Source organism: Sinocyclocheilus grahami, unplaced genomic scaffold (assembly GCF_001515645.1).
Source record: "Sinocyclocheilus grahami isolate Dianchi unplaced genomic scaffold, SAMN03320097.WGS_v1.1 scaffold338.1, whole genome shotgun sequence".
Taxonomy (NCBI): domain Eukaryota; kingdom Metazoa; phylum Chordata; class Actinopteri; order Cypriniformes; family Cyprinidae; genus Sinocyclocheilus; species Sinocyclocheilus grahami.
In genome coordinates this window covers 439,406-453,836 of record NW_015505517.1, presented here as the reverse complement: position 1 = coordinate 453,836, position 14,431 = coordinate 439,406, and the positions used below count along the sequence as shown (strand labels likewise).

Here is a 14,431-nt window from a genome sequence, read left to right as displayed (position 1 = left end):
CAAGTCAGTGTTCCTCCTCCTCCTCCACTACCTAGAAATGTAAAAAGGGAGGAAAGACTAAAGACAACAGAAATGGAGAAACGGACAAGCAGTCCCTCTCCGGCCAAAGAGGAAACCTCCGGTCCTGTGGTCACCCAGTCTCTACTACAGATGGTTCGTCTTAGGTCGGTTAAGTCCAGTCAGAGTCCTGCTCTAGATCCTGATAAACCATCACAACCCAAACCAAAATCAGGTGTCAATCAAGAGGTGCCTCCAAAGCCAATCAGACGATCTTTGATTTTGACATCACTGCCCCCTGATGTGGAAGCTCTTTCCAACACAGAGCCAAAAACTGAAGCTCCGTCTCTCAACACAAACACAACCACTGTATCAAATACTCAGCAAGGATCATCTGAACCAGAAACTCAATCAAATAACATTGCTCAAATAACATTGCCTAAAAGCTCATCAGCTACATGTCCACCTACAGAACCAAGTAAGAATCCAGTTCCTGCTGAACCAGCAAATAAACAACCCTGTGCTGAAACCAAACCCAAACCCCAAACCCTCAAGGAACAAATTCAACCTACAGTGCCTGACCCGGAAACCCTGTCAAGTACAACAGAACCAAAGGACAAATCAATCATTGAGCCAAAGACTCAACATCAGGCACAAGAACCCAACAAGACTCCGCATAATTCAGAGAAGCAATTAAGCACCGTTGAAATGCACTCAAAGCCAGATGGTGAGCAGCCAAAAACCCAAACACCAATGCCCATTGTCTCTTCCACACCTCCCATAATCTCTTCGCCAGCTAACCCCTCCATGCGTCTCCAGGATGCCATTCGTCTAAAGGCTGCCACTATGTCTTCAAAAGACAACCAAGCCAAGCGCTTTGGTCTGTGCTCCCCTCCCCCAGCCATGGCTAGTGGCACCGCTGTACCAAACTCCCCTGCATCTACAGCCAGCTTCATCTTCTCCAAGAGCCCAAAGAAGGTCGTAATAGAGACACCGTCATCCTTAGAGGTTCAGGGTGACCTGAGGAAAACTCTGGTGGCAGAGTTAGCATCTGTCTCCGATTTAGCCAAGTCTAATGACTCGCACAAGATGGCTAACAAAGTTCCTCCACCTATTGCTAAGAAACCCAAACCTAAGGTTGAGAGCGTTGCTCAGAACTCTGCAGAGGCTGAATCTGTAGCCAAGACTGAGCATGTGTAAACAGAAACTGTACAAACTGCCGGACAGGAAGTACAGAGAACTCTGAGAATAGAAGTGAATGAATATGTGCACAAATGATTTAATAACCCTTAAGTTTTTGCTTTATTTCGCAGATAAATCAGGCTTTAGATCCTAGGCCCAAACTGCTCAAGCAATTTTGAAATATACCAAAAAAGTCTTTATGTACAGATAGGCATATTGCACTTTTTGTACACTGGTTTAGTGTAACTGATTCTCATTCATCGTGGGAATGCATGTCACTGGTATTTGGAAATTATAAATATTCTTATTTTATTTATGTGTCCTCTGTCTTAGACCGAAGCCATGCTACCTTCCAGGTTGTAGAACTCCTCCCTGTTGGTAGCACTGTAAAAACTACGGTAACATAGCAGGACCAATTAATCTCTATGGTGGATTTTTACAGGCATTAATGTATGCCTGAATACGAGAGCAGTGTGAAAGGAAATGAAGGTAAAGAATGTAAGTAAAAAGAATGCAAAGAAGCCAAACAAAAAGGGGAAGAACAGTTAGGAGAATGGACCACTGATTTTGGGGTGGGGTTTGTGACTATTCTGTTTTCTATTTGCAGTGTGTAACTAAGCCTATTTTTTACTTTTAAAACTCCCAAGTCAATAAAAGTGATCATACACATTCCCCACCCCAAGTATCCATACAGTGTATATAGGAATGTGGAGAAGGAATCTGAGCAAGTATAAATGAAACCGAAGGATGGAGCCGATGAATGAAACAAAAGCTGTTTCTCACTATTGTGTGTGCGCAAGTAGGGCCAAGAAGGTGGTAAGAAGACATGAAACCACATAAACAAGAGGTCTAAGGTGTTAATCTCTGTGTAATCATTACTTTTGGTTTATTTTTTTGTATTTTCACAGAGAAGGTAATTAGTTTACATAGTTGATGTACATTACAGTCTGCTACAATCTACAGAAAAGAAAAAATGTTTTTAATATATGAAAATTCTCATGCACTATGCTGACATTTTTATTATTGTTCCTCTTTTTAAGAAGAATCTCTTTTTAAGAAGAAATGTCTTATTTACTGTCTAAACTCTTTCTCTACAAATATTTAAAAAAATTAATCGTGTTTCATCATGTGATGAAAGTAAAAAGTGTAAAACAGTTACTAAAATGGCTTCATGGTGACTTTTCTGATCTGGCTATGTTTTTTTCTTTTTTGAAAGTTGTTTTATTAGATGCTGCAATATATAAACATTATGCATAATTCAAAATAAAGAACACCGACTGCTTTAGTCACATGGATCTTAAGAACTGTTATATCAGGATGGTGGTAGACTAATCTAGACTAAATGTGGTTGCCATAGGCATCATATATTCAGCTAACAGTATGAATGTCAAACAATAATCAAGTCAATCAAGACTTAGATATGAACTTACCATTTACCTGTCATGTTTTTTTTTTTCAGAAGCTAAACAGGGCATAAGATATTAATTCATGTACTGATGGACATAAGAAAAGGGTAAAGTTTTTTTTTACAAATTTGGCAGGCAGACACCGTCATCCTTAGAGGTTCAGGGTGACCTGAGGAAAACTCTGGTGGCAGAGTTAGCATCTGTCTCCGATTTAGCCAAGTCTAATGACTCGCACAAGATGGCTAACAAAGTTCCTCCACCTATTGCTAAGAAACCCAAACCTAAGGTTGAGAGCGTTGCTCAGAACTCTGCAGAGGCTGAATCTGTAGCCAAGACTGAGCATGTGTAAACAGAAACTGTACAAACTGCCGGACAGGAAGTACAGAGAACTCTGAGAATAGAAGTGAATGAATATGTGCACAAATGATTTAATAACCCTTAAGTTTTTGCTTTATTTCGCAGATAAATCAGGCTTTAGATCCTAGGCCCAAACTGCTCAAGCAATTTTGAAATATACCAAAAAAGTCTTTATGTACAGATAGGCATATTGCACTTTTTGTACACTGGTTTAGTGTAACTGATTCTCATTCATCGTGGGAATGCATGTCACTGGTATTTGGAAATTATAAATATTCTTATTTTATTTATGTGTCCTCTGTCTTAGACCGAAGCCATGCTACCTTCCAGGTTGTAGAACTCCTCCCTGTTGGTAGCACTGTAAAAACTACGGTAACATAGCAGGACCAATTAATCTCTATGGTGGATTTTTACAGGCATTAATGTATGCCTGAATACGAGAGCAGTGTGAAAGGAAATGAAGGTAAAGAATGTAAGTAAAAAGAATGCAAAGAAGCCAAACAAAAAGGGGAAGAACAGTTAGGAGAATGGACCACTGATTTTGGGGTGGGGTTTGTGACTATTCTGTTTTCTATTTGCAGTGTGTAACTAAGCCTATTTTTTACTTTTAAAACTCCCAAGTCAATAAAAGTGATCATACACATTCCCCACCCCAAGTATCCATACAGTGTATATAGGAATGTGGAGAAGGAATCTGAGCAAGTATAAATGAAACCAAAGGATGGAGCCGATGAATGAAACAAAAGCTGTTTCTCACTATTGTGTGTGCGCAAGTAGGGCCAAGAAGGTGGTAAGAAGACATGAAACCACATAAACAAGAGGTCTAAGGTGTTAATCTCTGTGTAATCATTACTTTTGGTTTATTTTTTTGTATTTTCACAGAGAAGGTAATTAGTTTACATAGTTGATGTACATTACAGTCTGCTACAATCTACAGAAAAGAAAAAATGTTTTTAATATATGAAAATTCTCATGCACTATGCTGACATTTTTATTATTGTTCCTCTTTTTAAGAAGAATCTCTTTTTAAGAAGAAATGTCTTATTTACTGTCTAAACTCTTTCTCTACAAATATTTAAAAAAATTAATCGTGTTTCATCATGTGATGAAAGTAAAAAGTGTAAAACAGTTACTAAAATGGCTTCATGGTGACTTTTCTGATCTGGCTATGTTTTTTTCTTTTTTGAAAGTTGTTTTATTAGATGCTGCAATATATAAACATTATGCATAATTCAAAATAAAGAACACCGACTGCTTTAGTCACATGGATCTTAAGAACTGTTATATCAGGATGGTGGTAGACTAATCTAGACTAAATGTGGTTGCCATAGGCATCATATATTCAGCTAACAGTATGAATGTCAAACAATAATCAAGTCAATCAAGACTTAGATATGAACTTACCATTTACCTGTCATGTTTTTTTTTTCAGAAGCTAAACAGGGCATAAGATATTAATTCATGTACTGATGGACATAAGAAAAGGGTAAAGTTTTTTTTTTACAAATTTGGCAGGCATTTTTTATTTACATTGCAAGGTATACATTATTAGTTTATCCTATGATTGCCATTACTAGAACCATCTACTCTTTGTACCCCACAACACTAAGATTAGTTAGCAAAATAACAGCATAAAACAGCTATACAAATCGTTATGAAACAAGCGCTATGAAAAACAACAGAGTTTTGCTTATGCCAAGGAAAAGAGCCATGGGTTCAAGGATGGCCAAACAATACATAGCAATTAAAATTCAAAAGAAAGAGAGAGAGATACAGCGGGTAAAATAAAGTAGGCTATTGAACACACAACCATTTTTCTCAGTAAATATATTTCTAAAGGTGCCGTTGACATGACATTTTCACCAGACGTCGGTAACAATCCAAGTAATCCATACATACAAAGAAAGCAAAACAAATGAGTTTAGAAATTAAGTTATGTGTAAAAAAATAAAAAAAGTAGAATGACACAGGGGAAAAGTATTGAACACATGAAGAAAGGGAGGTGCAAAAAGGCATGGAAAGCCAAGACACCAGCTGAAATCTATCAGTAATTAGAAAGCAATGCTGCCCCTTGTCAGTGGAAATTAATATTAGTTGGTTTAGTCCCAACTGATGGCCTATACAAAGGTGTCTCATGACCAACGTGTCACACAAGAAACATTTCATGATGGGTAAAAGCAAAGAGCTTTCTCAAGACCTTGGCAACGTTATTGTTGCAAAACATACTGATGGCATTGGTTACAGAGTGACTTCTATACTTCTGAGTGTTACAGTGAGCACTGTTGGGGCCATAATCCAGAAGTGGAAAGCCAAGGATCGCTTGTGGAGAGCTTCAGAAAGACCTGGAATTAGCATGTACAATTGTTTCAAAGAAAATAATAAGTACAGTAAGTAAGTAATGCACTCAACTGCCGTGGCCTGTATGCACAGTCTCTAATGCACAATCTCACAGCAAGTCTCTAATGCTGAAGAAAAAGCATGTTGAAGCTTGTTTAAAGTTTGCAGCACAACATTTAGACAAGGCTGTGAAATACTGGGAGAATGTAATCTGGTCAGATGAGACAAAAATTGTACTCTTTGGATGCCATAATATACACCATGTTTGGAGGTCAAATGGCACTGCACACCACCCCCAAACATCATGGTGTAGCACTGGCAAAATTCATAGAATTGAAGGAAGGATGAATGGAAAAATGCACTGAGACATTCTTGATAAAAATCTGCTGCCATCTACCAGTATGATGAAGATGAAATGAGGGCATTCCAGCGAGACAATGTTCCCAAACACAGCCAAGGAAACTTTCATTTGGTTTCAGAGAAAGAAAGTAAAGCTGCTAGAATGGCCCAGCCAATCACCTGACTTGAATCCAATAGAAAATCTATGGAAAGAACTAAAGATTAGAGTTCATAGAAGAGGCCCACAGAATCTTCATGATTTGAAGACTGTTTGTGTGGAAGAATGGGCCAAAATCACACCTGAGCAATGCATACGACTAGTTTCTCCATACAGGAGATGTTGAATGTTAGTGTTAGTGTATAGATACATACAGCTCTTAAACATTAATTAATATTAATACTATATTAATTAACATAATTAATCAACATTATCCCGCTTTCGTTTAGTAGCTTACTTCTTTGATAATGTATTGTTAGCGAATTATTATTAATTATTATCTTATTATATAAGATAATTCTCTATTATTATTATTATTTTTTTAATTATTATTATTAAACACTTTCCTAAGGAAAGCTCATTGTGGGACTGGCTCGTAGTGGCTCAAATTCTGCACCAAGGCTGAATTTCGGGAAAGAGACTTCAGATACAGTACTAGGGACCACTTAGGCCTATATAAAAGCATCTAAAAAGCAGCATGTCATGGGACCTTTAAGACAAAATGCTGTAGCCTAATATGTTAACACTGAAACTGAAAAAAATGCTTGTAAGTCTTTTGATACATTTTTTTTTATTTTATCTTAGATGTTTTCTCTCAACCATAACAGAAGCAAACCCTTTTGTTACAGCACAGATTCTATGTTCTGCATTTGTAGCGCAGCATAAATCAGTGACAAGGTTTTATATTCATAATAGTTTAAAGTTTAGTGAATGGTGAAACAGGAGAAATGGTGGAAATTCAAAGTCAAGGTACAAAGGCTACAAGGTAGATATTTTAACCTTTTTTTACCTCCAAATGGTACATATTAGTACCTTTAAGGTACTTACTAGTACTTTAAAACTGCATATTAGTACATTCTAAAGTGAAAGTGAAGTGAACCGTAGCCAGTAACGTATGTGACCTATACTCGGAATTTGTGCTCTGCATTTAACCCATCCAAGTGCGCACACACACAGCAGTGAACGCACACCCGGAGCAGTGGGCGGCCATATTGCTGCGGCGCCCGGGGAGCAGTTGGGGGTTCGGTGCTATTACTGGATTGATCAATCAAACTAACATGAGACTATTCATTCATATCAGTTGTTTGTGCAGTTTTGTGAGATGTAGGTGGCATAGGGGTTTTTCATTGCTTATGTACAAGGATATTAGGAAACATTTTGAAACAGCACCTCTATTTTTGAAAATAGGCTCATTTTCCAACTCACCTAGAGTTGAACAATTGAGTTTTACCGTTTTCGAATCCATTCAGCCGATCTCCGGGTCTGGCGGTAGCACTTTTAGCTGCAGCTTAGCATAGATCATTGAATCTGATTAGACCGTTAGCATCTCGCTCAAAAATGGCCAAAGAGTTTCTATATTTTTCCCATTTAAAACTTGACTCTTCTGTAGTTCCATCGTGTACTAACCGACGGAAAATGAAAAGTTGCGATTTTCTAGGCCGATATGGCTTAGAAAATGGGACTCAATCTAATCAGATTCAATGATCTATGCTAAGCTGCAGCTAAAAGTGCTACCGCCAGACCCGGAGATTGGCTGAATGGATTCGAAAACGGTAAAACTCAATTGTTTAACTCTAGGGGAGTTGGAAAATTTGCCTATTTTTAAAAATAGTGGAGCGTTCCTTTAAGAAAATAGGAATTTATTACTACAAATTAAAGTACAACCTTTTGAACATGTCATATTCAAGAATGTGTGTGCTTAAACATTTCAGGGATTTACAGAGGATTTACCTATTACCAACGGCCGTGGACCTTCATATGAACCTGAAAGTGTTCTGACTGTCTCTCCTTTTTGAAGCCTACTGTTTCAGTGAGTATTTCCAATTATTAAAATTACCATGTATAAATCTTTTATAATTCTCTCATAAAGTCTAGATTGCCCAATCACATATTTTAGCCCGAATTTGCCTATGTTTCACCTGTATGTTTATATGCAGTAAGCTTAGTAACTTTAGTCACAAAGTTCATCTGTTGTGATCATAACAGGATCACTTGTGTTGATCTGTGCAGACATCTCCAGCACCCCACGGAGGGTGTTTACCTGTTTGCAGCCACCGTGAATGTGATATGAACCCACTTAAGCGTCGAGTGACAGTTTTCTGCCTGTTTCTACTTCTTTTTAAAGCACCCTGTTATAGTGAGTAATTGAGAAATTATGGAATTTCAAAATGTTGTATGAATGTATGAAAAGTGCACTGGAATAATAAGGTTAAAGTCTTTAACTTTGGTTATGTATTGTGAATTAACAAAGAACAACAATGTAGAATGTATATGTTTAGTATTAATATACAGTTGTTCATTATTAATTAGTGTTTGTTGATAATACATTACAACTAATGTACAAATGTACTGAGCAGGCTATGTGTGAAATTACCATCAAGAATACTGTAAATGCTTTGAAAGTGAAATTGACGTTAGGTGTGGCCAAGTATGGTGTCCCATACTCTGAATTTGTGCTCTGCATTTATCCATGTGCACACACATAGCAGTGAGTAGTGAACAAACACACACCATGAACACTGTTTTTTTTTGTTGTTGTTGCTGCGGCACCCGGGGAGCAGTTAGGGGTTCGGTGCTGGTCATTTACTCCCCCACCTACAATTCTTGCCAGTACGGAGACTTGAACCCGTGACCTTTGGGATAAAAATCTGACTCTCTAACCATTAGTATGGAGCATGCTGCACAACTTCTTGTCCAGGCCCTTGGCATTTCTAGGCAGGACTACTGCAATGCTCTTCTTGCTGGACTTCCATCATGCACAGTCAAACCTCTACAAATTATTCAGAATGCAGCGGCACGACTGGTCTTCAACGAGCCCAAAAGATCCCATGTCACACCTCTCTTTATCTCCCTGCACTGGCTGCCAGTTACAGCTCACATCAAGTTCAAGACACTGATGCTTGCATATAGAACAGCCACAGGTTCAGCACCCACCTACTTCCACTCACTATTATGAATCTACATTCCCTCCAGAAGTCTGAGATCCACTAGTGAGTGACACCTCGTGGTACCATCACAGGCAGGCTCAAATTCACTTTCCAAAACATTTTCGTTCACTGTTCCTGGCTGGTGGAATGATCTCCCAACCCCTATCCAGAATGCTGATTCCCTGACGAGTTTCAAGTAACAGCTGAAAACACATCTCTTTCATCACTATTTGACTTCATCCTAAAAAAACGTTTTCTCTTTTCTTTAATCTTTCCCTATCTAGCTTGTACTTATTTGAACAAAGCTTAAAACTTGGTATTACGAGCACTTCCTGCTTCTATTTGCCTCTTTAAGATGAATCGCTTGATGTATTCCCGAATTGTAAGTGACTTTGGATAAAAGCATCTGCTGAATGAATAAATGTAAATTAGGCCATGACTGACACCTGATTCATTAACTAAGTGTTAGGCATATTTCTTTTGATTTTTCAGTATGCACATACTGCATATACAATATTTAAATTTGGAAAATTTACAAATAGATTATAGAACTCTTACTGACAGTGAGAATAATTACTGAAATAATCATCTTATCAACCAAGTAATGAGTAATTGTGAAACTTAAATGTTGACATATTTCTCTCCTTCACTTTCCAGCTGAGTTTGAGATTACTGTTCCCAGAAACACTGTCACTGGGTTTTACGGTGAGGCACTGATCCTCCCTTGCACATTCCCTGTGGACAGCTCATGGGATCTGAGAAGCACCCTCATCCTTTAAAATGTTATATGTTTAATGTTGTTTTCATCAGACACACAAGCTTACCATCTGTAATACAGGACATACTGCCTGGTTGAAGTAACATTTGCTGTAGAAACCCTCTATTTAATTTGAATATTTATTGTATCTATTATTTTTCGTACAATTCCTGTGCAGTGTGATCGAGGTAAGGAGGCTCATTATATGTGTGACAGAGTTGTATTGGAAGTAGTTGTTTGTCATAGTTTTGGACCACAGTATTGGCATCACATTTTGTGTGTGTACTGTGTACTGTAAAATTTGTATAGTTTATTTTATTATTATTATTTTGTATTATTCTTTTCTACCCACTGTAATGTATTCATCACAATTTTTCACCTAGATTCATATTTACATTTTGTAAAAAAAAAACTTTTAAAAAAACGTGGCTTTTGTATTTTGTCTCTTGTTGCCTGTGCACCAGGGTCGAAAATAATTGGGTGTTCGGGAGGAAAACTGCCCCTGCATTACTAAAACTATTACGACTGTTGCAATTAAAGCCAAAAGTAAAACTGAATGAAAATTGTTGATTGTGCCAGTAAATTTAAAATAAAATTTTGCTCACATTACATCAATGATTTTCATGCTAATAGATAATGCATTTTAAAGGAACAAACTTTTAAAGATACCTCATTTGGCTAGTAGGATTATTGGTATTCCTAAGTTATCAGAGTGTATGTGTAGGAGGACTAACTTTAGTAAGAGTTTTGTTCCTACAGCAATACATGCTTTAAACACACAGGAAAATAGCCATCATCTTATACTCTTGCATTTTTTTTGTTCGTGAATGTATTGTGACAAGTTTGTACATAATGGGTAGTTGTCCTTGTATTGTATACGCACCTTCTGTGAAAAATGAATTCCCTCTCTGAGGACAAATAAAATGATCTATCTATAAATGTGAAGTCCTGATTTACTAATACATAAAAAATAAAATAATAAATTAAAGGGATAGTTTACACAAAAATGAGAATTCTGTCATAAATTACTCACCCTCATGTCTTCCAAACCCCAAAAAACCTTCGTTCATCTTCGGAACACAAATTACAGTTTTTCTCGATTGCTTAAACACATTTCTTGAAACTATGCCTCGTATTCTCAAAACAGTAAACACAAATCCATAACGTCTCACCCAATTCCCCAAACATCCTATTTTCAGGTCAAAATGAAGCTCTACACTCAAAACCATTCACTCTTGCTGAAAAACCAAACTTTTCCCTCAGACATCACACACAAGCTTTCAAAAACACACACACTACAACATACTATTACACACTGGTGCAATGAATTCAAAACAATATATCCAAAACTGGTAAGTTATGTTGCTTGTGGTTCTCCCCCTCAAAAACGTTTTCACATGAACACAAAAGACACAACCAATGTATACATTGGCACATTTTTATTCATTCACGTACTACACAGCACAACTGTAAAAAAAAAAAAGTTCTCGGTCATACACTTTCCACCGCCATGCCGAAAAAAACTCCTCTATCGGGTTTAGAAAGGGAGAGATGTTGCAGGCAGAAAGATGTTAGAAAACCAACACTGATTGGTAAACCAGTCACGAACCAGAGCAGCGCGATGGAAGCTGACATTATCCCAAACAACAATGTAACGATGCTGCTCTGGCTGTGCTGGTTCCCTGAGGTCCAGCTGGAACGTATGCTCTCTTAGACCATCAAGGAAAGCAAGGAGGAGCATAGTGTTATAGGGTCCTGGAATGGTATGACGGTGGAGTACCCCTCGTTAGCTGATAGTGACATTCCCTCCGCGCTGACCAGGGACATTTTCAATAGCCCGATGGCCAATTATGTTCCTCCCCCTTCTCCTTCTTTTGGTCAGGTTGAAACCAGCCTCATCCACAAAGATAATTTCATGGGGAACAGGCCGGCCTTCAATCTCAAAGATTCTCTGCAAAACACATGAAACACAGTAGAGTAAATCACTGCCCTGAAGCACAGTTCAAGAGGGCACAAATGGCAGCATAAACTGCTATACTGTGATGGTACACAATACTTCATACGATATCAAAACTCATACCTGAACATATTCGAGAAAAAACTGTAAGATATTTTTGATGAAAGCGAGAGCTTTCTGACCCTCCATAGTTCCTGCCACATTCAAGGCCCAGAAAGGTACCAAGAACGTTGACAAAATAGTCCATGTGACATCAGGGGTTCAACCATAGTTTTTTGAAGTTATGAGAATACTTTTTGTGCACCAAAAAATAAATAAATAACCACTTAATTCAACAATTCTTCTCCTCCAAGTGACGGTGTTCCGCCATTATGGAGAGAGTATCATGACGCTTGCGCGTGTTTTCCTCTGCATGTAAACAAGACGCAGCGCATGCATGTTCTACGTCAGCAGCATCACACGCATGCATTGTTTATGTGCAGGTGCAGTTTAGTTGCATATGTTTTGATGCTTAATTTTTTCTTTGTTTGCAATTTTGATTTTGAATTTTGAACAAAATACCTGTGAAACTTTCGGCACTTCATCATCAAGCTTTTCTAGCATGGAATTTGATTTACAAACACAATTTTTTTTTTACCACACCATTACTTTATTTGGAATAATAAGGACATTTTATATAAACAAAAGTCTATTTTTTTTAACTGGTTTCGAAATAACATTGTTTTGGTAGACCAATTATTTAATTCCGATTAAACTTAAAAAAATTAAATTATCAGCAATTCCAACAACTCTCACCCAATCACTCCCCTATATATGTTTTTCCTATCATTGTAATAATTATTACAGATCAATAAGAGCCCCTTTCCAGAAGGATGTTGCTTCGAAACCAAATGTAATTGCATACTGGAATCAATTTGTGAGTGATGTTGGTTGGAAAAAAAATTCTGGCTTCTGTTCAATCACTATCTCTTAACAAATAAGGTCAAAGAGATATCTTTTAAACTCCTTCACAGAGTATACCCTGCTAAACTTTATTAAACTAAATTTTTAAAAGATACAGATGTAAGATGTAGCTTTTATAAGCGGAAGCCAGAGACATTTGTTAATTTATTTTGGCACTGCCCTTATGTGTCTTTTTTTTTTTTTGCCGGAATGTACTTGATTTTAGTTGTTGACTAATGATGTTGATGAAAATATTACTTTACAGTGGAAAGATGTTCTTTTAGGCATTATTGAAAACTCTAAAGATAAACAGACCCACACTTTTTTTAATGTTTTATTTTAATCGCTAAATTTCATATTCATAATTATACATTTTCAGGGGAAAAATCCATGTTTTATAGTATTTAAAAATTAAGTGAAGCATTATATTGAGTCCATATTGCCCTCAAAGAAACAAAAAGCTATTCGAGTTTTGCAAGCTTGTTCACTCTTTCATGTATTCCTATAATATTGTTTATATCTCCCCCAAGCATTTGCATTTTTTTGTATTTGTTGTTGTTGTAATTGTATTGAATGTGTTGACATTCTGTTCAATAAAATCTTCTCTTGCTAATGAAGACAAATAGCCCCTGAAACCACAAAATAATAAAAGTAAAAAAAAAAACAATGGAAAAATAAAATAAATGACAAATCAATGAATGAATCAATGAGTATATAAATTGTTAAATGATTATTGTAAATTACTGTGAATGAACAAACAATTGAATGAATGAATGAAACAAAGAAAGTAAAACAACACAAATGTATGTTTTTTCTCTTGAAGCAACACAAAGGTTGCAACTAGAATCCTTGATTCTTCAACAGTCTATGATTTCTGGATAAGGATCTGTTTACATTTATTTGAGATTATATTTCAATTCTTTAGAATGTCAGACAACCAAGCTTTGAAATTAATAGATTTGAAAAAAATTGACTTTTTTAGTTTTAAAGCACATAATAGCTACGATCCTGGAAAAAATTTAAAAGTAATATATTTGCTCTTGCATATTATTTCTCCTACGTATTGTTTACTTATTTTGATCATTTAATAATATTTCAGCAATATATTTTGTCTTTGTGATTATTGTCCAAGTTGTAGGCTATTTCTTCTACCCACTGGCAGACAGGTTCTCATGTGATTGATCTTCCTCCGTTGCTCCCTGTGAGTAATCTTTTTGCTTGCTGTTTCAGTTTTTGCATTTTTACTCCTTAATTGTTGTCTAAGTATAGGCTAATACTTTCGTAATGTCTCATTGTCTGATCAGGTGCACTTACAAACTTGTCTCTTGCTGCACAGTTGTCTGACATATGTGCTCCTTCCTCATGATGAGCTCAGTTTTAACTTTCCGTTGTGTTGATAATTTAGGTTTCCTTTTTAAATGTCGTTTTGTTATGCACTACTGGGCCACCATATAGCACAATTTTTCATTAGGAAATACGTACCTCTGGACAACGTTTAGTCACAGAAGCGTTTCTATGTTATGTAAACAATCGTGCCATGTGACTTATGACGTAATGTTCTCGTGACGTACGATACTAGGCGCACCGAGAGCGTTCTGGCCATAGACTATAAAAACTGCTTCTTGCCATAGACTATAAAAACTGCTTCTTGCCATAGACTATAAAAACTGCTTCTGGCCATAGACTCTAAAAACTGCTTCTTGCCATAGACTATAAAAACTGCTTCTTGCCATAGACTATAAAAACTGCTTCTTGCCATAGACTATAAAAACTGCTTCTTGCCATAGACTATAAAAACTGCTTCTTGCCATAGACTATAAAAACTGCTTCTTGCCATAGACTATAAAAACTGCTTCTTGCCATAGACTATAAAAACTGCTTCTTGCCATAGACTATAAAAACTGCTTCTTGCCATAGACTATAAAAACTGCTTCTTGCCATAGACTATAAAAACTGCTTCTTGCCATAGACTATAAAAACTGCTTCTTGCCATAGACTCTAAAAACTGCTTCT

General features: G+C 36.8%; 1 protein-coding gene and 1 long non-coding RNA gene across 2 annotated transcripts in view; both read left to right on the top strand.

The window, feature by feature from the left end:
• LOC107602919 (uncharacterized protein KIAA1522 homolog) overlaps positions 1–1,872 on the top strand; it is a 24,375-nt gene extending 22,503 nt beyond the window's left edge. The window contains exon 7 of the mRNA XM_016295541.1: positions 5–1,872. Within this exon, the coding sequence (XP_016151027.1) occupies positions 5–1,197 (1,193 nt within the window). The 3' untranslated portion in view covers positions 1,198–1,872. The remainder of the gene's footprint in view (positions 1–4) is intronic.
• A 5,675-nt stretch (positions 1,873–7,547) lies between these two features.
• Positions 7,548–9,531, top strand: LOC107602951 (uncharacterized). Its single transcript, XR_001611085.1, has 3 exons — positions 7,548–7,645; positions 7,846–7,972; positions 9,420–9,531. It is a non-coding gene; the product is annotated as an uncharacterized lncRNA (long non-coding RNA).
• Positions 9,532–14,431: the final 4,900 nt, after the last annotated feature.